The sequence below is a fragment of the Amblyomma americanum genome, chromosome 1 (assembly GCF_052857255.1).
Source record: "Amblyomma americanum isolate KBUSLIRL-KWMA chromosome 1, ASM5285725v1, whole genome shotgun sequence".
Lineage (NCBI taxonomy): Eukaryota > Metazoa > Arthropoda > Arachnida > Ixodida > Ixodidae > Amblyomma > Amblyomma americanum.
The window spans coordinates 176,946,159-176,973,153 of record NC_135497.1 but is presented as its reverse complement, the minus strand read 5'-3'; the positions used below and the strand labels follow the sequence as shown (position 1 = coordinate 176,973,153).

Genomic DNA, 26,995 nt, shown 5'->3' with positions numbered 1-26,995 from the left:
ATGATAGCCTTAGCGCGTTGCGTAAGTCGCTGGGAGCCATATTTGGCGCCTCGATCATCTTTCGATATCCCCGGAGTGCACGCCATCCCGCGATCACACAGGGGATGCAGGGCAGCCGCGTTCGGACATGCACGACTGAGCCCACAACGGACGGACTGACGATCCTTCAGGTTTATGGGCTTAGCGGGCCACTTTTCCGCGAGAGGACGAGTTATGTATACGATTCGCGCGCTTCTCTTGTTTCCGACACACTTTCGGCACACCGTGTTCAAAGGACGCCGCGCACTCCCCCCCTTTGTTGGTGTAGCCGCCACAATGGATGCCCCTCCGCCCCGACTGTCACGTTGGATCTCCCGGTCACGCAGTTGGAGTCCGCCGCTGCCGACAGCTTTCCGAAAATGTGCAAAGCGGGTATAGACCTATACATGTTTGCTGTGAGAACGAACGGCTGTATTGAGGTGTTATTCTGTGACTTTTCGAAGCTCCTCTATTCTCATGCAGCTATCAAACATGCCATCTGAGTATACGCCTTGCAATAACGTAAGCATAGCACGCCATACAAGGCAATATAGTCGCGGAAGAAGCCAGAAATACATTGTGGGATAGTATTTCGAAGCACTGGTATTGTCAAGTAATGAAAAACTCGAAAGCAGGGGCAGTTTTATACCAGTATAGTCATATTTGTGTGTTTAACAAAAATAATTCAGACAAAACGGAAGGCAGCTTTAAATATTGTTTTATTTTGACGGCAATTTTAATTCCATTTGATTCCGGGAATTGGCGTTTGCTTGAAAACGAAAAATTAGAAGCGTTTATTTGCTCTTCAAAAGTTATATTCCATCTCGCTCTTCGCTTATGGCACATGCAGCCGTCAAAATGACGGCACTGGCTATAACGCACTACGGAGCTTTTGCATTGCTTGCAGTTCGTTTAACATCCATATCTGTTTTTTTTAATTAAGATAATGTGACAAGGAAAGCCCTAATATTTACACCACAGTAAGTAGTGACATATGACTTCCAGTTTTTACTCTTGGCTCATTTCACTAAAAAAATGAAAATCAAGTTCAAAATGACTTAGTTCAGAAAATGACTTAGTTTGGCAAACACAGGTGAAACCCATAAATGCACTTACAAATGCCCTTAGTGTTGTAGAGCGCGCGGTTACGAGAAAACTGCTTTCTATAAAACTGTTATGGGATTCTATTTCGGTGCCTATTTCATACCAGTATGTTCATACTGATGAGGGGGGGGGGGGGTTGCAACTTCTGTTGTCGCCTGCCCTTCAAAGTGAGTTTGCATACGTGGCATTTTAAAACTGCACGCTTGAAGAGTTCAACCCCACAGTCCTTCAACACAAAGGATCAGGGAGCTCAGCGATACAGATTTCTTGTCTTCGAGACCATCTGTTGAATGTCCTGACAGACACCACCATGTGCCGTGCACACACCATTCGACCACATTGCTGTGCAGCGCGCAATACGTTTGCTGCTGAGAACCAGTAAGGGACTCCGCTCAGCGGTCCTTGTGAGAATGAATCGAATGTGCGGCTTCCGCTAGCCCCAATCTGTGAGCGGGCCGCGCAAGAGTTTTTACAGCGCGCTCTAGCCGCAGCCGCCCGCAGCGCTCCCAACGACACGCTCTTCGCTTGTCACTCGCAAGAGGACCACCGTTGCTCAGACGAACTGCCGAATCCACGGGAGGAAGGCGAAGACCCTGGTGAAGCCGCCGTACTGGTTGGCGACGGCGCATCCGGACGGGCTGCCCCAGCTCACGACGCCTTCGAGGATCCACCGACGCTCGGTGGTGACCGCGTCGTCCAGGAACACCATGGGACCACCCGAGTCGCCGCTGCAAGCGTCGGACGTGGCGTTGGCGTGGCCCGCGCAGAACATGGCCTCGGACACGGTGAGCGGCACGCCCGCGAGCTCGTACGCCTCCTGGCACTTCTCGTTCTGCACCACGGGCAGCACGGCCTCGCTCAACACGTCCGCGTACTGGCCGCTCTCGGTCAAGCCCCAGCCGGTCACCTGGAACGGCACGGCCGCGCTCAGGTCGATGGGGTCCACTGACTACATGTGTATCCCACCCGTGTCACTTACTGGTCACGCTTTGGCCGTGGCTCCGGGCGGCTCTGGACTTCCCACCACAGCAGCGCGACTTTCTTTATTCAACTTTGGATGTCCCCTTGTTGCATTTCACATTTTACCTTTCAGTAAGCTCTCAGACCGAGTCCATGTTATTTTGCACTGACTGGTGCTGCCGCCTATCTCGCAAGGCGAGGGGCCCGGTTTGTCCTGAATTCGGCGGTGTGTCAAGAGCCATGCAGAAACGAAGTTTTGCACAGAGCTGCGTGCGTGCACCTACCACTCCCAGCTTTCCTTCCTGCAGGTGCACCCTGGCAGATCGGTCTGTGGGCAGGCAGACGGGCCGCACGCGAGGCGTCAGCTCCACGGGCTCGGCCAGTTGCACTAGCGCGATGTCGTTGTCGTAGCTTGTTGGATCATAATCGAAGTTCACGTGGATCTCGGCAACCTGCGGACCATTCACAGGGGAAAGCGTGGAAGGAAAGAAAACGCTTAGGGGGCTGATCGTTCCGTTTGCCTTCAGATATACCCGCTGTTTAAGCGAATGTGGACCGGAATTTTAAAAGATTAACTTTCTGACTTATAGGCATGGTTTCTGAAGCATTGTAATACCATTACTTACAGGCATAAAGAAATAGGTGAATCAAGTTATTAGCAAGTTTGTCAACCAATTTCTACTAGTTCATTTTTTCGCTATTGCAGTTAGGCGCCTAGTTGCCATTAGAGATTTGTAGCTGGCCGTCAGTAATGGGTCTTATCATTGTTTGGAATTTCGAAAAAGCGGTTGCCTTCAGCGTTGTGGTGCAACAAGTTACGGCTTTGGCGTGCGCATTGCCGTAGAGTCGCATAGTGGGGTGGGCGTTGCGGTGCACACGCCAGAGACGCGCGATGTTTGAAAGGCAAGAATGAAAGCCAAAATTTGTTGAGCCACAGCGCCGAAGACAATCACGTTTTTGAAACTATAAAAATTAATATAGGTGCTGCTATCCAGCTGCAGATCTCCAATTGAAACCAAACGCTTAACTGTAATAGTCAAAAAGCAAACTATTACAAATTGGTTACTCAGCTTACTAGTTAACATGCTTGACCTATATTCCGATGTCCGTCAGTGCCGGAGAAGCCATGTCTATGCGTCAAAAAGTGTATTCTTTTTTAGACTGGTCACCTTCGCTGAAAAAAAAAAACCTCTATGCGGAACGCGAGAGACCGCTTTGTTTTCATTAAAGTGAAAGGTATTAGGGGTCGCGAGAGAAAGAAACGCCTTACAGTCGCTGGAAATTTCCAGCGACTCCACCCCTGCAAGCAACGTAATACGCCTGCCGGTTTTCCGCTGGCTGCCTGGACACTTCCCGTTTTGCTCACTCCCGGGTGCACAGAAAGTGTTGATGTGTACACTGACCCCTTCAAAAGTGCAAAATTCATTACATGTTTTGGCATTGTGGAGCGCTCATGTCCATCGGTTAATTGGATGATATGCTCAGTTTCTGGCGGCGTGACATCAAGTTTGTACGCTGCAGGTGCGAAACGCTAAGCATTTTTGAAAATTATTTTTGTCAGGCTATTTCGCAACAACAGTACTGTGAAACATCTGGTCAAGTTTCCCTGCGCAGTAGTGTAAGAGTATACTCGACTGAAACGAGTCTGATCAGGACGAAAACAAAGTGGGAAATTCACAGAACCGCGCACAGTGCGAGCATGCGCGGCAATTAAGTTCCCCCCCCCCCCCCTCCGCCGCCATGCGGCGTAAGAGAGCTTCACCTGGCGCGCTTGGACGTAGGAGTCGTCCTTGCTGTCGCTGCGGAAGTGCTTGCCCAGCGAGACGCGCAGGATGTCACGCGGTATGACGATGCGCGAGGACTCGTAGGTGACGCAGTGGGCCGCGGTGAGCACCCACGTCTCCGACAGCAGGCTCCCGCCGCAGTTGACCACCCAGTCGGCGCTGCCGTTGGACTCCGGGTTGAGCACACTCAGCGCCGCCTGCCACGGCCACTGGCCCACGTCCGAAGCGTTGCCGTTGTAGATGAGCGGGCTGCGCGGAGAGTCCGACCGGCCGCACACTGCGGCGCACAGCAGCCGGGGCCGTTGCTTCACCCACGCATGCGAACGGCTCAGATGCCAGCGAAACGTGCCTTGCGCACAATCTGTGCAATACACTATCGTCACTGACTACAGAAAACGCGACGCTGAAAGGTTTCATTACTCCGTCCTGTTTTCCTTAGTCGGCCCCATTTCATATAAATTAACAACTGTTTACATGCCGAAACACGTTCTGCATTCGTGCTATCTGTCTCATATATCGTTGGTTCAGGTGTACAACGGTATATGAGACAGATACTGCGCCATTTCTTTTCCCCAAAAACCAATTATTATTATTATATTCGTGGTGCATTCCGCTTGCCATCGCTCCATGACCATACATACCCGTGTGGCTGTTTTCTGCTTTGCATTACAAAAATATGATGTTAAGCAGCCACGAGGGGGGGCGGGGAGCGAACGGCTGCTTGCTTCCAGTGATTAAATAACATCTAAACGACTTCGTAAACCAGCAGATCTCGCTTTCCTCTTGAAAACGTTCCACCGACCATATACGCTGTAAAAATAAAAAGGGGATTGGGGGGGCGGGGGGGGGGGGGCTGCAGAAAAGGCACGGGATCTGAACCGCGTGTGGTACCCACCTGGAATGCAGGTGGCCGGCAGTCCGCTCCACTGGCCCGAGGAGAGGCAACGACGCACCGTGGAGCCGGCCATCTCGTACTGCGGCAGGCAGGCGTACTCGGCGCGGGACCCGACCCTGTGGTGGTCCGGCGGCAGCACGAAGTTCGCCTCCTCGGCCGCCTTCGACTCGTCGGCCGCGTCGTACGCAGTCGAGCTGAGGCTGAGCGGCCGCTGAAGCCGTACTGGGACGCCCGCCCGCGCGTGCCTGCGCAAGCACCGGCGCCGGATCCCGGCTTCAGCGCGTGCCGCGAACACATCGCCTGCCGCGCCCCGGTCATCCGTTGCTGATATCCGCGCTGCACTGTTATCTGTCATGCGCGTTTCACGTGCCGCATTTTGTTGGTGCTGATATATACAAAATTAATCAAATAAAATTTACACTCCGTGGCTATTTCGTCAATCTTCAAAGCGACTGCTTGTGTTGTTCCTATACCTTGAAGTTGCCGAGGAACTTACTCGGTGTGCGTGACGTGAAGTGGGAAGCGAACCATGTTTTGCAGAAGAGCAAATCCATCGTTTAATTTTCGTAGGAAAGGCTGGAATTATTCACAAAAACCTGTTTTGAAACTCGGAAAGAAAGCAGCAATAACAACACGGGTATGAAAAACGAGAAGACAGCAACACGTCCAATAATACACGACCTGCTTGATTTATTCTAGTCGTGTCGGTTGGTACTTCGGAATAATCTATGGCGCTGACTAAAGTGTTCAGATCCGCATGAAGTACTTTCCACAGCGAGCATGTTTCTTCAGAACAAACGGCAAGCTTCGTCATTTGGTTAAAGCTAATCTACTCAGACCAGACTCTATATGTGAGGGTTGTCCGAATATTTGTAAGACCCTTGCATACATTTTGGAGTTGAAGCACTGATTCGACTACTAACTGTACCCAGACCACGAGAGAAAAGAATGAGTGAGAGAGAAAAAAAAGAACAGAAAGATCACATTGTTGATTCGACTACTGACTGTACCCAGACCAGGAGAGAAAAGAATGAGTGAGTGATAGAAAAAGAACAGAAAGATCACATGGTCTCGCACCCACGCACTGGCCCACGGCGGGGGTCTCCACCTCGTATCGGAGGAAGCACACGTATGGTCCCATGGCTCGGCACCTCTGGCTCACCGCAGGTGATGACTGAAATGAAATCAACAATGCGGTCACAGTGGTACGCGGGGAACCCACGATCGCTCCCTTCTGGACATCATTCATTCGGCAAAGATGCTTCCATTCACTGAATTCAGTGCATTATCGCCTGATGCAATGATCAATGTATAAAAAAGAACTACGCCAAGCAGCGCAAAGAACGGGTTCCATAGTTGGCTGCTGCTATACACGTAGCCAACGCCGTGAGGCATCGACTGCGTCAGGCTGGCCTGAATCTCAAATCATATCTCCAAGGGCTATACGGTGGACTGAGTCGAGGGCGCTCAGCGCTTTGGAATCAGTGAGAGGGCTAAATGATATAAACTTAGAACCTTCTCCGCAAGCTGTATACGGGAAGGTAAAATCCGTGAGAAAGGTGTATCTATTGAGATTCTGTGGTCTGCGTTCTGAATGATTCGTCGCGCCTAAAATAACCAGGTTATTAAAATATGTAAGAAAGTCTTTTTTACTGGTCATTCGTGCGCTATCGCGAGCATTACATTACCATCTACACTGCCTTTTTTTTTTACTGTGCATATAAAGCGCTTACCAGTTGCATAAAATTCTAGGGGTGCGCTTAAGTCTGCTTAGGTGCAGTACTTCGAACGAATTTCTCTTACTGCTGCCGATTGTGTTGCTGCGTGTTCGTTTCCTTATGCGTTTGCCGTTTTTAAGTAGTGTTTTCGCTCTAACTTCGGTTCTACCACATCTGAAGACGCGGATCCCGTTGTTAGAGAATCTAGTAAGTGCACTAAAGTACTAATTAATTAACTCCTGAAATAACTAATTTAATCGGTTCATTAAATAACAAATTCAACTATCTGATTAAATTATCGATGAATGCGTACAGTAATTCACTAATTGAACTAATTAACTATGGCATGCAATTAATTACTCGTTTAATTAATCATTTTGGTGACTTAATTGCCCAACTTATTAAGACATCTCTAACGCTGCCATTTATGTTGATTCTGGTCAAGCTCGACCAACGTTTTTATTTTTGGTAGAGGTAGCTAGGTATGTACATGGGGTTTAACTTCCCAACGCTTCACATCGGCAACGAGGGACACCGTAGTGGAAGGCTCCGACTCAGTTCCGACCACCTGGGGTTCATTAACTTTCATCGGGTTCATCGCACAGACCACGGGCGTTTCTGCACTCCCCGCGGCCGGAAATCGATCCCGCACCCCTGAGCTCAGTAGCCGAACGCCATAGGCACTAAGCCAACGCGGCGTCTTCCATCGAGGTGGCGCGGAAAGAAGGGGGGGGGGGGGGGGGGTAAATTTTGTCACCGTGCACGGCAATCCTCACACAGCAGTAATCTGTTCGAAAATTCAAAATGAATTGTCAGTGCACGTTAACGATCCCCAGGTGGTTGAAATTATTCCGGAGCCTTCCACTACGGCACCTCTTTCTTCCTTTCTTCTTTCACTCCCTCCTTTATCCCTTCCCTTACGGCGCGGTTCAGGTGTCCTACGATGAGACGGATACTGCGCCATTTCCTTTCCCCCAAAACAAATTATTATTATTATTATTATTATTATTATTATTATTATTATTATTATTATTATTATTATTATTATTATTATTATTATTATTATTATTATTATTATTATTATTATTATTATTATTATTATTATTATTATTATTATTATTATACTACCTAAGAGCCAATAATTCCGGTTGCCACGCAGCTGTAGTACTACAAGACCCATTCTGTGTGCATCGTGAAGTAGTCGGGGGGGGGTAATGCGCACCTTTGACACAGCGAGGTTTCTGGGCGCTCCAGGTGCCGTTGGCCGTGCACGTGATGGTGCCCTCGCCGCTCAGGTAGTGCAGCTCCTTGCAAAAGTAGGCGATGCGGCTGCCCTCCAGGAATCGGCCGTGGGAAGCCCTCTCCACCAGCGCGGAGCCGTCCTTGATCGGGCCCGGGTCTTCACACTGAACTGCACGCACGTTCGCAGGTGGAGTTGCAGAGAGCTGTCAGTGTCCGTATAGCGTATTACTTTCATTTTTGTTCCAACTTATTCCGGTTAAGCATGATTCCAATGTTCACTTTTGGCCGCCCTTGCAGCGCACGTGCTTGACCTTGGCTTGCTGGAATTGGGAAATTGAGCTTCCCGGTTCACTGCTCGGCAAAAGAGCCCTCCACATCGTCATAGCGCACGTCGCTGTATGGCACGAGCGGTGTTACAACTCGACGACCTTACTTTTGAGGAGAACATTGGGACACAAATATGCTGCAAGATAAGCGATAACTTTCGTCCAGCCCACACCGTCTTGTTCCGCAATAAGGATCTACGCGATAGACCACCTTCAGCAATGGCTGTTCGAATCGAACAAGGAAGCAATATTCCAGGGCCCTGCTGTTGTGTACACGGTATAAAATCTTTTGCGAACAGCAACTCAGAAGCGTTATTTTAATGGCAACACCGAGGCCAGCCATATATATATATATATATATATATATATATATATATATATATATATATATATATATATATATATATATATATATATATATATATATATATATATATATATATATATATATATATATATATATATATATATATATATATATAGTTGTACAGAGAGACATATGGACTTCTGCTATGCAAACCAAAATGAGGAAAGAGAGTGCAGTTCTTTGTTCTTCGTTAAAATTGCGTTATATTGCTAATTACGTGTTGGTAGGTAAGCTTGGTTGCATAATGTAACGGTAAAGCAGACGGCAGTCCTACACAGATTCCACTGTCGGTCATTAGATTTTCAGTAGAGGAGTTGGCTACAAACAGCTTTAAACAGGGATCTTGCAGCAGTACCGTGTGCAACTTATCTTGAGTGACAGCCAATTCACCTGGCCAGGGGGTGACATAGCGCTTTGGTAACAAGCTAACAGGAATGATATAACGAGGCTACGACAGCTTGACCGAATCATGCCAGTGAACCGACAACCATCGAGAGGGCGAGCGCCAATTTTCAGCGACGGCTGCACCATACCTTCTCCTTAAGCTCGAATCTGTGTTTAACTCTTCGAACAAGGTAACACGTTGATCAAATAGAAGGCACGTAAGAGATTCAAAGTTATTTAAATGGCATTCTCTTCAGGGACTTCTCTTGGAATGTCTTTCGCTATTAGCAACAAAACTCCTCAATCGAAACTATGTCATTTCATCAATTCGTTTATTTTGATGTTCGGTCAGTTAGGTGGAACCGAAACAGCGAATATATAATATTCTAGAAAGGCATTTTTGTGGCTCATGCTCCCGAGCCCTTCAATTTGAGCAATCGCCACTAATCAAGTGAAATCGCCGTCATGCATGCTCACCAAGCTTGAGGGTCTTGAGCGCAACGCAAGTGACAGGGAGGCTGAGGCTGCACGGTCTTGTAACGACTTCGGCCTGGCCAGAGTTCGCTATAACGAGGGCCTGGCAAGCGCCGCCGGCTCCATCGCCGTTTTCCGCGACGGGCAGAAAAGGCGACTGAACTCGGGACTCGGAAAGCCAGGTTTCTGCAATTCCTGAGAATTACAAATACGACACGAGGATGCGTTGATCGCTGCATCAAGGGGCATTTGATACGGAAAAAAAGTGCGCTGAATTCGAGAGAACTCACCACTCGCAGCCAGAAATTCAGACAGGAGAGTTCTGGTCGCGTTGTCACCCCGTATGGCGGGTGCCTGGCTGCCTAGGTTCCGACAAAAATTGCTAGCTGCAACCTGAGGACGGCTTTTTCCGGCCGAATAGAAACAGAAGCTGCCAGAATCTCTCCACCTAGCGGGGCATCCTGTGGAACAGAAGGAGGCAGTATGCAAACACTAGAGCAGTTCAAAACCTGCGAGCGTGGTTGGGAACAAGCAGTTCAGCGGGAATAATTCGACGCTCCATGGAGCCCAACTCGGAAGTAGTCGATGCTCTGCATTCAATTTTAAATCGTAGGACAGTTCAGCCTTTCTCAGATGCATCTAGGTAGATTTCAGCCAATTACTAAATCCTTTAAGATTATTGTCTGAGACGCTCGCCAAAGGCTTCTGCTGATAAGTAATAATATTAAGCTCCCAGCAAGCATCAGAATAAACGTTTATAGCACAAGCGTAGGCACCTTCTTCGGGAATCCTCCACTGCGAGTCGTCCACAGTCACAAATTTGAAGCTGGCACCGGGAGATGAGAAGCTGAAAATATCAAAGATAAACTCTCAGAAGGCCGCAGAAGAAATAAGAAAAATGAAAAAAAAAGGAGGTAGTTGACAATAGACAAAGAAATGCTCGTCATCAAAATCGACATCTGATTCAGACAGGGCCTAGCACATATATGTACATACGATTTCGGTAGTTTTTTTTTTTTCATCGAATCAAGCAAATTGATTTTCAGTTACTTCGTGCTGGTATTTAGCGGCAAAACTCGTTTCATAGCGCGAAACATCCAACCCTTGTAATAGACATTCAAATACACTTTGGTAAAAAGCTTCATATGCCAGCCGCCGCGGTGGCTGAGTGGTTATGGCGCTCGGCTGCCCCGAAAGACGCGGGTTCGATCCCGGCCGCGGTGGTCGAATTTCGATGGAGGCGAAATTCTAGAGGCCCGTGTGCTGTGCGATGTGAGTGCACGTTAAAGAACCCCGGGGGGTCGAAATTTCCGGAGCCCTTCACTACGGTGTCACTCATAGCCTGAGTCGCTTTGGGACGTTAAACCCCCATCAACCAACCAATCAAGCTTCATATGCCCCCTCTGGCAGACATTGTGCAAATGTTGGGGTTAGCCTGTTCTGTCCTGAAATCACATGATAAAAAAGAAAAATTTCGAACACGCCGATACGGTATCAAATTATGCGCACCTCCATGCTATTCTCATGACAAACAGATAAAAAGTGGGGCAGCTGTAGCTGTAATTTATTCGAGTCCTGGCACTAGATAGGGAAGAAAAGATCCAGTTTAGGACGCAGGCGGCGTCTTCCCAGCATTTCTAAGCCATGTCGTGTTTCATCTGAGTGATGCAGCTGGGAAAGTTTTAACTGATAGCAGCAAAAAAGGTGGCAGGGTTTTTTCCATGTGTTCAAGAACGTCTGATAACCAAATTAAGCAATGGCGCAACGCTGCTCCCGTATACTCCAAGACCGGTGTTATGAAAGTTTTCGTAAGAAAAATGAAGCATTCTGTGCGCTTTGCCTAAAGTACATTCCATATACTTCGCCGACCTGTGGTCGGCTAAGATAATGGACTGAATATGCGCCTTGATACTCTTATTCTGTACTTTTTGCAGAAGGAACACCATCTATGAAAAAGGACGAAGTGACTGGGAAGCGTTTGGGGGGAAAGGGGACATGTTGAGAATAACAGGTTGTTTGGCGAATTGGTGCATGATGAAAAGAGAACGGCGGCGCAACGGAGAAACTATACATCACAAGAAAGTGAACAACACAAGCGTACGGGTATGTTGAGATTTAACATTATGTAAACTAATCTGCCACTTTATGAGCCAGCGCTGTCCAGATTCGACTAGAGGAAAAAAAAAAGGAAACTTCTCCACTCGTTTTGTATATTCCGGTATATCAGGCAGCCAACCGCACACTGTCGTGTTCTGCGCTCGTTAATGCCATTCCCGCGATCAAACAAAGTAAAAGCTCGAGCATAAATCCTTGAAGGACACCTGAAGTCAGACCGACAACGGCAGATCGGGAACTGCGAGTTAGGATACGTTGCACTGCATTGGAGAGGTATTAATAAATTCAGCTTATCACTGCCGGATTTAAGCCCAGACAAGCTGTGTGTAAACTACACATTGCGAAAGTCAAGGCGCCCCCCGCGCTGTACGGCCCCACTCAGTGAGGCGAACATTAAGGCAACATATTGGCGCATGCCGATTTAATGCCGAATGTGCTCACTTGGCCGAGGATACGCCGTGCGAGGTGGAGGCGGCGAAGTCGGCGTACGCGCCCGTATCTCGCACGTGCACCGCCCCGCCAGCGTTGTTCAGTCGGCCGGCGTGCACGGCTGCGCGGCAGACGGAGGACAGCACGTGGTACTGGAAGGAGCCGATCACCGAGCCGGACACCAGGCCGCAGCCGGGGGGACAGTGCACCCTGCGCGGGACACGCGACGGCAGCAGGGTTGGGCGGTAGGTACGTGCGAGGGCCATCCCTCGACGTGAGTTTCCGCAAAATTATTTCTTCGAAACGTGTCGTACGTACGACACTTTCAGTTCATGCATGCGCCTACTGGCATCGTCTTTCTTTTTTTACGGTGTGTGTGGCAAAAGTAGCGGATAGGCACTTGCATGAGCCGTTGCGGTTTACAGTTATGTTTCATCTGCGACACGCCGAACCGGTCTCAAGGTTACACTTCGTACCTTCATGGTAACGACGCAACTTCAACGCAAATGACACAAACTGCTCGTTTCGCGTGCTAAAGACCGCGCAAGTCTGTTATGGTGGCTTTACCGAAGTCTTCCCCAGAGAAATAAATTGCACTCGGGAACAAAATGCGTAGTTTGAAGCCATTTAACCAGTTTGCATTCGTACACCTAGCGTAGCTTGTGGTCTACAGAACAGGTCATTTTTACCAGACCTTCGTTCAAAAATAACCATCAACTCAGAGCAACATCTGATAGGTTCGGGCTAACTAGAAAGGTTGAAAAATTATAAGCCCCTGCAGCACCGCTTACCTCCGGGTCTTTAAATGTCTAACCTGCTCGTGAAGAGTGTCGTGGAATCAAGGCTCCTGCTTTAATTGCGCCACCTTTAGCACTTTTTGTGTAGTTGCTAACTCGGCCAAGCCGCAAACGGAGAAATGAGACACAATGAAACATGACACCAGCGCGGGGGACAAAAGAAGAGTGGACACCAGCGTTCGCAGTGTCAACTCACCCTTCGTCTCTTGTTTCTTCGCGCTGGTGCCATGTTTCATTGTGTCGGGAGCCACCAACTAGCCCGGCTGTGTGCTCTTAGAAAAATTCGGCACACTGAGAACTGCTCAGAATCACTTATGGAGCACGGAAAAGCCCTTGAGCTTGCCTTTCAGTTATATTTTGTAAAGTCTGAAAACAAGCGTTCATTTTGCTGCAAAAAAACAACAACAACAACGCTGTAGGCAGTCTATACTTACCTCACTGCTGTGTCGCTATCATCTCCTAAGATCTCGTTGGCCTTCGTTGAACACGTGACTTCCATTTCAGAAACTGCGAGAAAACAAAGCCATCTATTTAGTTCGTGAAGAGTGAATTGTGTTTCCAACTTTACCGAGGAGTAAGCCCTTTGTCTGCCCAGTCACAGAACAGCGAAAAAAAAAAAGTGAAAAATATTTCTGGTCAAGTAACCTCTAAATTTCTGGTAGTCAATTTAGAGATGAACGAATAGTAAAGGCACTTTTATTGCTTAGCGCATTGAGAGTTGATTTCACAGCCGAGATCGAAACGCCAATGTTACTCCGCGGACATTTAACAATCACAAGCGAAGAAAAGCGAGATTTTTAATTACTTAAATGTAAGTTTATTTCATTTCTTATGAAGGCCTATTTGTTTTTGGCATGATGGAAACCTGCCTCATTAATCACCGCCCGCCTTACCACGTGCTTTTCGCGATATCGATAAACAAGTCTAAGCAAAAATTGACCATTATCCAAAATACCTCTGCCCACGGTTTGCCAGCGCTCCACTGGGCCTCGTCCAGCGTAAAATTCGCTCAGGTGTTAGCACCACTCTGTCACGTGTTCAGGAAATGTAACAGTGCACTCGTCTCGTCGTGCAGAGCGAGAGATCAAAGTTAGTCGAGAGTTTTAAGTGGCTCGCGCTGGTTCTCAGTGGATTCCTGAATTCAGAACAGAAAAGGTTGAACCCATAAACAGGCTATAGTTATATGCAGGATTTCGTTCCTTGCGTGGTACGCGAGCCAGCAAAGCTGGCGCAGCGCTGCGAGTGATAATAACGAATTAAAAACTAGCATGCGGAAAATAAACCATGGTGTTAGAAATGAGCCGTCGCTTCCCGTACTCCGGGATTCGTTTCCGTTTCTTCTTTTTTTCTTCCTCGGGCATTCAAGGAGCAGCCAGCCTTCCGTCCTAAATAACTGCCCCGAACCTGCCCCTCGGCGTGCTCGTACCTTTGAGGCAGGACGGCGGAGGTGCCGACCAGGCGCCCTGCTGAGTGCACTGCAGGGACTTTGAGCCGACCATTTCGTAGCCGTCGGCGCAGGAGTAGGTCACGGTGGTGCCATTGTACTGGATCTCTCGCGGGCTGGACGGGGAGCCGCTCACTTGCGCGACGCCGCGAGCCACGTCGGGCAGCGGGGGGCACGGCACCTGCCTCTCTGCGTAAGGGGTCGTCTCGTGAACACAACGGGCGACTGCGTCGCAGGCACCCTCGCATGCCTGCGAAACACACATTACGCAGTAATTGCTCGCTCCTCTGGAGCCATTAGCCAGAGTGGATCTCGAAGGTATTTGGCGTGGCTCTCGTTTGCCTAGATCGTCAGGGGGTACACTGGCCCCACGATACCTAAACTGTATTCTGCGCGCATACGCCGCGTACGAGAATTAGCGACCCCTAAATGCGACAGGGAGAAGCGCGGCGAACGAAATTAGACAAACGCTGCTGCGGGGCACATCGCGAGCGGTTCCAGAGGAGGCCACTGAGTCGCGTTTGCTGTGGCTTCGAGAACAAGACGGCAGGAAAAGAAAGAAACACAAACGAGGGTTGCATTTGTGCTACTTAACCATTACCGCATACGGTCACACAACTTGTCCGACCACCGCCTTAAGGCGACCGCCCGCCTCTAAAGATGACCCTGGGACAGTCTGGTTTCCCTCTCCCAAAACCCATCACCTCTCAAACACACCTCTTTTGCGACGACCATAGGTTTTCGCCTCGGATGAGCTAAAGTTAAAACGAGCGAGTACATTGTCTTCACTAAGGATGCAACTTCTCTCTGGCACGTTTCGTGAAGTTCAGATGTCGTTGGAGGCCGAAGATGGCTTACCTGCCATCTGAGGAGTCGCAATGACTCATTAGCCACCATTCAGATGGCCTCGATCATTCTATCTACTTCACTGGAACGTAATGCGATCGAGCACGCTAACCTGGCCTGTAGTGAGGCCACGCAATGATAGCGTTCCCACATGAAACCAAAGACCTAAATCACATGCACTACCCTCAAGGCCGGGCCAGAACGTCACAACGCCGTTACTTCTTTGTTTGGGCCGAGATTTAACAGACCGTCCGTAAAGGAGTGAAGACAAAATGCATAGTACAAAAAGCATGTCGAGGGCTTTCTGCGTGCGCAAGGGGATGTAGAGGCAATTGCATCAAGGGCAAACCGTGCGCTAAGTATATTTTACCTTCGCTTTGAAATACGCGCAGCCAGTTTTACTTTAGGAACCTATCGCTAGCGACATCAGTATGACACATAAAATGGAGTTCAGAAGCCTACTTCTCCCGGCCTACGCACGTGTGATCGTCGTCCATGATGGCCATAACATTTGGCTCCTCAAAGCGTTGCAGTGCGTGAGGAGGCACATGCGGCAAAAAGGCGCCATTGTTTAGTTTTTCTTTTTATCAGTTGCGACGTGTTACCGCTGACTATTAGAAATCAAAGCGGAAATTTCAGCGCATAAGTTAGGCGATATTAAACTATTCGTGGCGCGCTAATGAATATTTCATCATGTTCCACGGTGACACCGTGCTCAATAATTGCGGCGAAAAAAAGAAATGAAACCAATAGATTTGATGTCTACTCTCCTTCAATGTCCTTTGCTTTTAACGTTTCTGAAACGTTACAACTAAACGTTAGAATAATATTTTCTTGTGCTGAAAGATTCGTGAAACAATTCAACAAAAAACATTAATAACGTTCGCTACAATTTTGCTGGACCGGACCGGCCAACTGTGAGATCACACAGCTTCAATCAACACGCTACAAATGGCAAGGGTCGACGAAGGCGACAAGAGAGCACTGCAAAGCAGCTCAATTAATACCTAATTAATTCTGATGTCATGAATGGCGTCCCCATGATGGTTGGTGGTGACTGGCAATAAGTTAAGTTATACTACACTCAAATTCTGGTGTTGCGTACGAAACTTGTGGCAGTCACAATCCGAAAGATGTAACTGTGAGTCTAAGTTTGCTGCACTAACTTATTACTGTAGTACTGTAGTACTAATTATTACTGTACGAACCACGGAAAGAAGTTCGAACGCTGTACTTGAATTAAAATCAGGAACGTCGTTTTACAGGTATGATTTGAGCATTAATTAACATTGCGGACAAATTCACCATTACATGATTAATTTGACCATTAAATAAATGTCACAGATAACACGAAAATGTGATGTGTTAATTTTTTACATCAGCATAACATTCCAATCTTAGATACAACGTCACTACGACTTGCACAATGATTATAAAACGTTATTCTGGTATTATTTCTGAGCTGGATACCTGAGGCTACAGGAACAAAGGCAAATCTTTAAAACAAAAAGCGAATACGGAGTAGCAGCCTCACCGCAGTAAGGCGGCACACCATTCCAGGAGCCGTCATTTTGGCAGTTGAGCGTGGCAGGGCCGACCCTCTTGAAACCAGTCGGGCAGTTGTAATGAATAATTTTTGGCAGGTTTGCCGGTGCCATCGTGGCTAGTAAACCGTGAGGATGAGCTGGCGGAGTGCAACCTAAAGAAAATTTTCCAGATAACAAGAGCAAAATATAGGTGTTCATCGCCTTGAAGGAACAATTAGGAACTTTTCGAGTGAGTAGGAATGGCTGGCGCGCCCTGTTTTCGTTTCTCTTTTGCAACAGAGCGCGCCAGCTCTTTTCCTTCATTACAAAAAAACACACGGTGCAAAGAACTGCGTTATCTTTGCAAGAAAAATGTTCACAAATTCCCGTGCAAGGGGCAGATCTAAAGGCCTGACGTTGGGGTAGAGGATGAGAGGAGCTGCACTCTAAACAGAAGGGAGTAAAAGGGGAGTAATTCGTCCTCTAGAGCACACCCTTTTATGAAAGGGAGTATACCCTAGAGGAAAGCTTACTCCCTTTTTTTTACTCCCGTACAGACGTATTCGTGTTTGGAGTGTCGGGTTACAACATCGCCTAAGGGATTAAAAATGCTCAGCAAATGCAAAAGAACAAAAAAGTGCAGTAAAAAACAAGGATATATCCGGCAAAAAAAAAAAGCATTACTATTCGGAGTCAAACTCTCTCCTTCACCGTGTGCCCAGAGTAAAAGCACAGCGTCTTTGTACGCTCTAACTCGAGTATCCTGTGTACAGTGCCACCAGTCAAGGTTATACGATACAAAACGTCTGCGCGCGTAGACGCCGTTCTCTTACCGTCTCTGATCTCACAGAGGGAGCCGGAAAATCCTGGGAGACAGCGGCACTGGCCGGTGTCCTTGTCGCAGATTCCCCCATTTTGACAGGTGCATACTGCAAAGAGCAGATATTTCCATCGGAAAACAATGGGTTTCGCCAAGCGAACGTGTTAGTGTCCGACGCAAAACAATACATAAGCATGCACCATGGCGAAAGCAGAAAGTGAAAACAGAAACAGAAAACAATTTTTTTTCAATGCTATATGTCCACTGCTCATGCAATCAAAAAACCTAAATTCGAAAAAAAATTGCCACGGTTACAAACTGTTTTTGGTTTAGGCTGACAATTAGAGCTGGAAAAATTAGCTTAAAAGGGAGACGTGTTGAAAACGACAGCAAACGAAATGCAATAATAAAAAAGGCCCCTGCTGGCTGATTACCGTTCACCGTTGAGAGCTATAATGGTCGCACGTAACCCTTTGAAGTTGCTTATCCGCCGAGTTAGAGCTTCTTTTTATGTGTCTGCGACAGAACAGTCAGAACACAGTAGTAGTTGTGCACCAGTCTCGCGCACGTTAGAAAAAAGAATAAACCGATTACAATTCAACTACAGCCCCCAAAAAGTTACTGAGCAATTACAAAACAGTAATCGATTACTATTACTTCATTTTCCTTCCCAATTTGGCTAATATGCACAGACTAGGGTGAGCCGATGCGGCTTCCTTGATCGGTTGTCTGTTGTAATCCACACGGTGGTAATTTTCACTGCCCGTTGACCGTTTCGTAGAGAAAGCATAAGGACGACACTGCCGAGTCTCTCAGTGTATACGCACTGAAGGGAAGGGTGGAATTGTAACACACCAAGATCTTGCTCACCAGCTCGTATATAGTTACGCAAAGCGTCGCGTTTCGTTGTTGTATAGCGTTCTGAGGTGACAAAGCTCAAGCTCACTAAAAACGAACTTCTCCAGTGCCGTCGTGAAGAAATGCGAACTGTGAAAGGGGCTAGTCAAACGCAGGCGGCTCAGGCTTGCCTCTACGGCCATCGCCGCGCGCGCGGCTTTTTCGCAGCCCGATCATTGTCTCTCTATCGCGTTATCCCGCGCTAGCACTACAGCGTTTGCCACCAAGTTCAGGTCGTCGAAGTTATACTGGTGGTTACAACTTGTTCTTAGAATAGAAAGTAATTTATTTATTTATTTATTTATTTATTTATTTATTTATTTATTTATTTATTTATTTATTTATTGAAATACCCTAAAGGCCCTCTTGGAAGAGGGTATTACATAGGGGGGGCACACGAAACACACTAATACGCAAACACCAATATTGGTAGTGGATTAAAGTTCGAATGAAGATAAGAATAAAGTGTGAAAATTGAAACACTGGGGGTTCAAGGATAACACAAAAAGAGAAAAAACTGCAATACAATGGCGAACAAGATGCAAAGGTATTAAAATAGCCCTAAAAAAATAGCTAACACCAAAACCGCACAGAGACGTCTAATTCAGATATGAGTCCACAGCATTTGATGAAACTGATCGGTGTTAACTTCAGTAGCAATATCTGATGGTAGGTTATTCTAGTCAACTATGGTTTTGGGGATGAATGATTGTGCGTAATGGGCCGAGTGGCATGCTGGGCGTTTGACTTTGCAGGGGTGATCACGGCGAGGAAAAATGAGAGGGGATGACTGAAAGAAGTCGTCGCACAAACGATCATGATGATAAAGTTTGTGAAAGAGAGATAGGCGGGAGTGTTTCTGTCGTACTGATAGCGGATGCAGATCCGCACGAATTTTTAAAGATGTAATACTGGAGTACGGAGAATAATCTGAAAAAATGAAGCGAACAGCACGGCTTTGCAGGGATTCAATGTTACGTATAATGTAGTCCTGGCTCGGGTCCCAGATGGCACATGCATATTCAATTTTCGGCCTGATTAACGTGGTGTACGCGAGTTTTTTTAGGTGTGAAGGCGCTTGCTTTAGTCTGTGTTTCATGATTCCGAAAGTACGGTTAGCAGATGCAAGAGTAACGTTGATGTGATGATGCCATGTTAGATCCGATTGCAAGTTGATTCCTAAGTATTTGTACGTGGTAGTAAGTTCGACAACATTGTTACCTATAAAGTATGAAGTTGGAATACGGGAAGAGGAGTGTGTAAATGACATGCACTTAGTTTTAGTATGATTTAGGGTCATTTGCCAGTCTGAACACCATCTGTTTATTGCATTGAGGTCTGACTGCAATGCTTGATGGTCAGTGTCAGTAAAAATGGTACGGTAAATTACGCAATCATCGGCGAACAGTCTTACTCTGGACGACATGCAGTTAGGCAAGTCATTAATATAAATTAGAAAAAGCAAAGGGCCAAGCACGCTCCCTTGTGGAACGCCGGACGTGACAGGAATAAAATGGGAGTTGTAATGATTGGTTACTATTAATTGTTTACTTCAAAAAATTGCATTACCGAAAACCTTACTCATTGTAAAAAGTATGTGATCCATTACAAAACTCGAAGGAAATGTAGTTTATTACAAGAACTAAATTAATTCTTACTCGTTACGAACTCTGCTGTGCACCGATGGTTGTTCCAGTTGCAGTGCTAGTGGCAGCAGCACTACCAGCTGGGGTGGTCAAAGTAGCAGCAGTAGTATTAACAGAAGCAGAAGCAGTACTAGCAGAAGCAGCAGCGACAGCACCGGTAGTAGTAGTAGTAGCAGTAGTAGCAACAGCAGCAGTACTAGCAGTTGTAGTAGTAGTATAATAATAGTATGATCCGTGTTCACTACGGTGGTGATAACATTACTGCGACAATTATTACGGGCACGATTCGTTTGATAATCAAGAGCACATCCGAAAAGTGTTAGCTTTCACGGCCTCGAAACAAGCGCCAGGCACTTGGCCGCTGGTCAGCGCCCTCTGAGAACTCACCTGAAGTGCACCAGACGCCGTACCTTCCTGGCGGGCACGTTTCGCACGCCTTAAGGCCATTGGCACACGTCTGACAATTGGCGAAGTTTGGGCACACTTTATCGTACGAGTCGCTGTCACAAGGTCGACACCGAAACTCGAAACGGCGAACGTAGCTGCACCTGAAAGCGGCGATTCAAGCTCATTGTTACGCAGTTTTTATATATATATACATAATGGTATAAATTGAAGTATCGAGGCTTGTACCCCAGTATGCCCTGAGGCACTAGTTCCTATAGTTAAGACGAGCACAAAACTATTATTTTTTTTTCCCCGCAGCCCTCATTGCGGATATGGTTGAACTTCTTTCAACTATTTGAGGGTTCCATTGCGCACAGGCATACATTTTTAACGCAGAAATGTAAGCATGGACTAATGAGCAATTTTTCATTAAGAAAAACAGGGTCAATTCCGAAAAAGAAAAAGAGCAGTCGCAGAAGACAGTGATAGATCGAACGTGTCACAATAATGTTCACGAGAGAGAGAGATCGAAAACAAGAAGAGGTTGGAACCCAATCAGCGGGAAGTTCTAAAAATTCTCGCAAAGCCGATGCGGATGCATTTTAATCATTTCATCTCATGACATTTTTATTTACTTTTATTTTTGAAGAGTGAACCTCGTGAATAGGAAGGTACAGAGAAACCAGTTTTTTTTTTTTTCACGGTTTCAAAGAGGACACAGAACGTGACTGCGCAACAACGCATTCCAATAACGGTGTTTCTATCGCAAACATTTGCTATGTTGTCGCTTTCCCCAATTAAGGGGGGCACGGCTTTTGGAAGTAATTTTTTTTAATTTTTCAATGTAGAGCAATGAAATTTGGCAAGATTTTTGGGAGGTCCACTGAATGCTTAAATACGAAATTTCATTAAACTACCTTAAGTAATTTTGACAGTATAAATTTTTATATGCTTCATGGCTGTACCAAACTTGTAGAAAGCCTGGCTTGATAACAAACCATGGTAGGATTGTGCAGTCACTGTTAAGTTTTACCAAAAGGAATGGTTGATGCAGCGACATTGGCCAAATATTTTTAGCAGCCCGACTTTTTTCTACACAGAATGTTATAGCTATGCTCGCATAATGTACTCATTATCGACGTGTAAAATTAGTGACATAGTGAAAAAATGAGAAAGTATACCAGAAATACAGGCACGTCACTGCAAAAAAAAAGGTTGTCAAGGAACACAACGCAATAAACCGCATGAAAATCCGCGCATCAGTTGCAATGCTATGTTTTCTGTAAGCAAGGCAGTCTGGTCAAAAAACACTTTTGGAAAAACTGGCATTTTCGCGGAGATTTCTCCCAGTTTTTTGCTATCTACGGCCAGAAAAACATTTTTTGAAGTCACTTTTTGGTTGTTTTCAGGGAAAATTTTTCGGCATATAATTAAAAAGACCCTATACATACCCAAATCTGGTGTTCAGTCAAATTCGTTATTTTTTCCCGAGATTTTCACTATTTGATCCCCTCCAACACCTTAAGCGAAAGATCATAAAAAATGATGTGACACTGGTTTCAACGTGAGCTGCTGAGAGGGTCATGTATGCGTAAAAAGGTAGTGGGGGTCATGTGTAGGGAGTTTAATAGGATAATTTTGTTCATGTGACCTTGGTACATGCGGACGACCGCATCGAGATCTTAGAGGGGAGGGCGGGGGGGGGGGGGGGGGGGCGAAGAGGAGAGTGCCCTTGTGGCTGAGGCTGAGCTGTGCAGTATAGCCATGAAATTCTGTTCTTTACCTCAAGGGTGAGATTGCGTAGTTTCGCTTTTTTTTTTCTTTCGCCTATAGCTTTCATGAATCTTACGCTCATGGCACCCAGAAATCATTTTTTTTTTCTGGCTTGTATTCCGCTCAGTGGCGCCATTAGTGCTTGGTCATCACTGAACCTTACCCGTCGACTTTGACGTTCACGGTTGATCCAGTGGAGCCGCACGGGCAGTCATGCGACTCGTTTTTGCAGAAGCCCTTGATGTCCACCGAGTGAACGGAAGGGAGCAGAGCGGAGAGGACTCCGATGCCTGAAGGTGTAAGGAGACAGTTCAACAAATTTAGATGCCGCAAAGAACTCATTTTTGCAAATAGGCCATCACAAAACAAAGACCTCGGGGTATATATTTGCTTTCTCGCAAAGTTATATGGATGAGTGCAGTGAGGAAATTCGGTAACTATGTATCACGCGTGCGAAACCAATATAAGTGGTCTCTCGACGCTATAGCGTCTTAAAGGCCTGCACAAAAGGCGCGATTATTTTTTTAAATTTTGAATGCAAAATCTCATTTTATGGCTTGCACCCAATATTTTCACCCGCTTTTGCATCCAGACTGCGAAAGCTCACCAAGGCAATAATAAAAGTAACCCATGTCGTTTCAAGTGTACACCGAATACATGGCCACTCCATACATCGCCGAATAGGCGGGACAGTAGGTTATTCATGCTATCCAGGGTTAACTTGATAGAATAGGAAGAAGTAGTAGACAGCTATAAAAAAATAGAGGGGTATCTGTGCGAAACCGGCAGGAATACACGTACTGGTTGCATCGAGCGTTTAACCTGTGACTGCATTTTTCTTGTATGCGTATGTTTGTTGCTTTACTTGTCTATGCTATTTTTTGCATGTACATATGATGATTGGTAACAAAAAATTATTATTCTGTGCAATCGGGGGGGGGGGGGGGGGGTAAGAACACCTGGGGTGACCAGGAATGGTAAATGGGGAAGAGAGCTAAATAGTAAGCTCCTCATTGTACGCGCGTGCGTGCGTTTATGATGCGCGATTATTCTCGTCTGTGTAGTCAGCAAAAGCGCACTGTTGCTCTGCGCGCACGCAAAATCATCATCGCTGCTGGTTGTCAACAAGAACGATTGCCACCTCTGCACACCATTTCCGCACATAATTAAAAACGCCGGACATTCTCAACATGCCCCCCCTGAGGCGAATAGTGGGGACTTCGAGGTTTTTTCAGAGTCGGAAAACAACGTCGCAGCAAAGTTATACATCGCGAAAAAATTGAGTTATTCCTGGTTTATTTTGACAGTATACCTCTTTCCCACTGAAACTTTCGGCGCGTCTCCAGCTGTTCAAAGTTTAGTGACGAATTTAGACTAATTATACTTGTTAGCGTAAATTAAAAATAGTGGTACTCGTTCAAGGACATCCGCGAGCAGTACTGTTCCACTTTGCGCAACTTTGTTAAAAAAAGAAAAGAAAAGAAAAAGAGGCATGAGCTCTGCCTGAATTTTTCTTTCAGAAGAATCGCTGGTTCCGCAGTGATCTGTTGCCCTGTATTTGCAATAAACAATCTGCAATATGCCCTGTCTGATGAGCCAGCGTATTTTGCGCGTGTCGTCGCCTCCGGCTCAGAGCGTTCGGTCGGTGCTGCTCTACGTTCGTCGATAATGATGCGCGGCGTTTTGTTTTGCTGTTAATTATTGAAAAGAAAAGTAAATGCCAGCGCTAACTATACCCATTTTCACAGTTTGAGATCAGCGGCTCTTGCATTTGGTAGAACCCCAGAGACACGTGCCGACAGATAACCATACAGCACAGGCATCATGTAGTGTAACGGACACGCATCTAATCTTATCGCTTATGCTGGAGGCGGCCTCCTCAGCATCACAAAGCGCGGTGTGTCGACAGTTATTTCTTTAAGCGAAGATAGGCCCCGAGTGCGTCATTGCGAGAGAAAGAAAAAAAGTTGTTTTTCACCTAAGGTCAAGCGTGATTGCCCCAACGAGGGGGGAAATACCCAAAGAATGGCAAGACTATATGTATACTTTTGGTCAAAAGTCTTCACGTGTTTATCTTTGAACCATTTAAGTATCGTGGCAGTTACGCCATCCCTAGAGCTCGAAAGGTGCGCAAGAGAGAGGGCAAGAGTTTTTTCCACCTGTCTCAAAGATTCGGAAGTTCGGATGTGCTGTAGCTGCCCAACTACACGGCTCAAAAGCAAACCATGCGGCTTGCAAACTTTTGAGCAAGGATATATTCCTCCTTACTCTGATACCTAGCTCAAAGTGGAATGGTATTTTTTCGAGCCAGGATATTGGCAACATGCCTGCTCGAGTCCTTCAACACAGTAAATGTCGACATCCTTCCAATTTAGAAATCAGATTATTTTTTTAGGCGCACTAGTCAAATTGACACACACACATCCACAGTTAATAATAATTAATAATTGGTTTTGGGGGGAAAGGAAATGGCGCAGTATCTGTCTCATATATCGTTGGACACCTGAACCGCGCCGTAAGGGAAGGGATAAAAGAGAGAGTGAAAGAAGAAAGGAAGAAGAGGTGCCGTAGTGGAGGGCTCCGGAATAATTTCGACCACCTGGGGATCTTTAACGTGCACTGACATCGCACATCACACGGGCGCCTTAGCGTTTTTACTCTATAAAAACGCAGCCGCCGCGGTCGGGTTCGAACCCGGGAACTCCGGATCAGTAGTCGAGCGCCCTAACCACTGAGCTACCGCGGCGGGGCTAACACATTCACAGTTAAATGGCATTTTGATCCCACCATGGATAACAACCATAATAATTAGATAGAGCCCCGCCAACTCCGTTTACTGTTTGATAACAGCAGCGCGATTACGTATTCGTAGTGCTAAGCTAATTACTGCAGCGCGATTCAGAAATACATCTTTTGGACGACGTCCGTAGAATACAGCGGTATTATTTTAAAGAGAAAAGGACGCTCTTGGCGCGAAATCAGAGCATTTCAAAGCTTTATCGTTTTTCTTTTTCAAAATAGTTCCTTCAATTAAATACGAATAAAAAACAATGTCATTCATTATCGAAGTCATCCCTTCAATAGTTCATGTAGCCTATTAAGAAACAAAAAGCGTCTCCTTGTAGCGCATATTTCACGAACTGGCATTCAATTTCGTGTATAACAAAGTACCAAAAGCTGCCGCTCACGTTTACAAACGCAACGAAAGTGATAATGAGAGGTGATGAGGCTTAAAGCACCTTCACTTCCTCTCCAGCGCACCATAACCGTATCTTCGTGTTTTCATTACAGTTTTGTTTCCGTCCGGCTTTGCATTCCCGCTTTCTTCGCCACCACTGGGTTTTCTATTTTTCAAGTACTTCTCTTCTCAAGTGTACCCTGCCATTGCGAGATGCTTTCGATTGTTTGGGCGACGCCGCTAGCATGCCTGTATAGTACGTGTGCGCGCGCGCGCCTTCTCGCGCTCTTTTTTTTTTTCTTGTGAATGGTGCATGCTGCCTCCCTGTCTTTCGGCCTGAGTAGAATAAATGTCAGATGCTGGTCCACGCTCGTGTTGTGTTGTTTTTTATGAACGTTACTCGCAACAACTACAGCTCAGCTCCAAACTGTCGATCCGCGAAAGCGTCGAGCTGTCACTAATGACATGTCTGACGAAGAGCGAAGACAAGCTCGACTGTTCAACACATACCTGGCCAAAATCAATTTACCAAGCTCCATCTCGCACTGTACCACATTTTCTTCTTTGTTGCCTCCTTTTGATTTCCGCCAGTGGCTATACTCGTATAGTCTATCAGTCAAAAACTCAAAAGCCGACTTTCTCGGGCTCGGCGTGCCCTGTTAGATTCTTCGTGACGAGACAAAGGCAGTGGTCCCAGACCGGCACTCCAAGGAGCAGAGAGAGAGGGCTAGCGGCAGCGACCCGCAAAAATATACTCACAGACAACAGACAGAATCATGTCGAACGGCTAGATTCACACGCTGTTCGTTCCGGCACAGAGTCCTCCGAGAGGCACGGCGTCTTCTCCGCTTGGCAGACGTAGCTCGTTCAAAAAGGGCGTGCAGCAGTGACGCGGAGAAATGCCTCGTCCTTACTGGCCCCGACGTGTGACGGTGCCTCCTTTCCCGAGATACGCGGCCTTCTGCGAAGAAACCCGTCCATTGCGCAGCAGGAGAGCAAGACGGCCGCTGATGCGGTTCATCGCGCGCCTGCTCCCCCTCGTCAATAGTCGGAACACTTTCTCCGCGATGTATGTGTACACTCACTGACTCGGTATACTCGCTCGCCAGTTTCTGCAGTGGTAGTGAGTCGGGTCAAAGACTGGCGTTCGTATTTTTTTTTCGATCGCTGTTTTTCGGGGTTCCTCTCAGCGGTTGCATATGCAAACCGGATTCATTCCCTTTGCGTCAGGGGCGACACGTGCTGGCGGCGGAGCTATCGTGCAAGGTAGCGGGGGATTTCCTGCTCGCAGAAGGAAGCGGCTGCTGATTGTCTGCCGGCCGGCTGCCAGACAGAGATTGCCACGCGCTGCGTCGGCCACCGAGGCCCTGCGCGCGTCTCGCGTTGCCTGATGACTGACTTCTTACGATGGGGCACGAATTGCAACCCGCAGCGAGTATACAAGCGTTCCGCGAAGGGAGAATGAATCTGAAAAGCTGAAAACGAGCGCTCACCGACGATCGGCGCAGACGGTTGTTTCCATTCGTGAGGAAATTAACCCATCTATAGATTCTGATTCCACGAAGACGGACGGTGCGGCCAGCGTGCGTATTAACGGATGTGAGATAAAGAACAGATATGTAGGTCCTTGAAAACACGTAGACTAAATATTGTAAGAAGATTACAGCAGACCATTTAGCCCCAATTTTTCACATGGATGTTCTCGGTCTTCCGGACTGAAAATTTGGCGTCCGTTGCAGTGAAAGTGAAGTGGAGCATAATTCGCTTCATATTAGAATGCAGTTCAATAATAAATAAGAAGAATACGGACACGCCTGTGTTACTTATCTACAGTCCTCAATAGTCCAGTTACGAACATACAGTAG

General features: G+C 46.8%; 1 protein-coding gene across 1 annotated transcript; it reads right to left on the bottom strand.

Moving 5' to 3' along the window:
• Positions 1 to 719: 719 nt before the first annotated feature.
• On the bottom strand, positions 720 to 26,350 carry LOC144114247 (clotting factor C-like). Its single transcript, XM_077647850.1, has 17 exons — positions 25,890 to 26,350; positions 22,116 to 22,242; positions 20,180 to 20,340; positions 17,263 to 17,358; positions 16,438 to 16,602; positions 14,040 to 14,246; positions 13,048 to 13,120; positions 11,829 to 12,026; positions 10,049 to 10,119; positions 9,563 to 9,733; positions 9,276 to 9,467; positions 7,702 to 7,890; positions 5,839 to 5,935; positions 4,762 to 5,006; positions 3,845 to 4,143; positions 2,367 to 2,534; positions 720 to 2,029 (listed from the first exon to the last, which is right to left on the bottom strand). The coding sequence occupies exons 1-17, from the start codon at positions 25,906 to 25,908 to the stop codon at positions 1,676 to 1,678; spliced, it is 2,832 nt and encodes a 943-aa protein (XP_077503976.1). The 5' UTR covers positions 25,909 to 26,350; the 3' UTR covers positions 720 to 1,675.
• Positions 26,351 to 26,995: the final 645 nt, after the last annotated feature.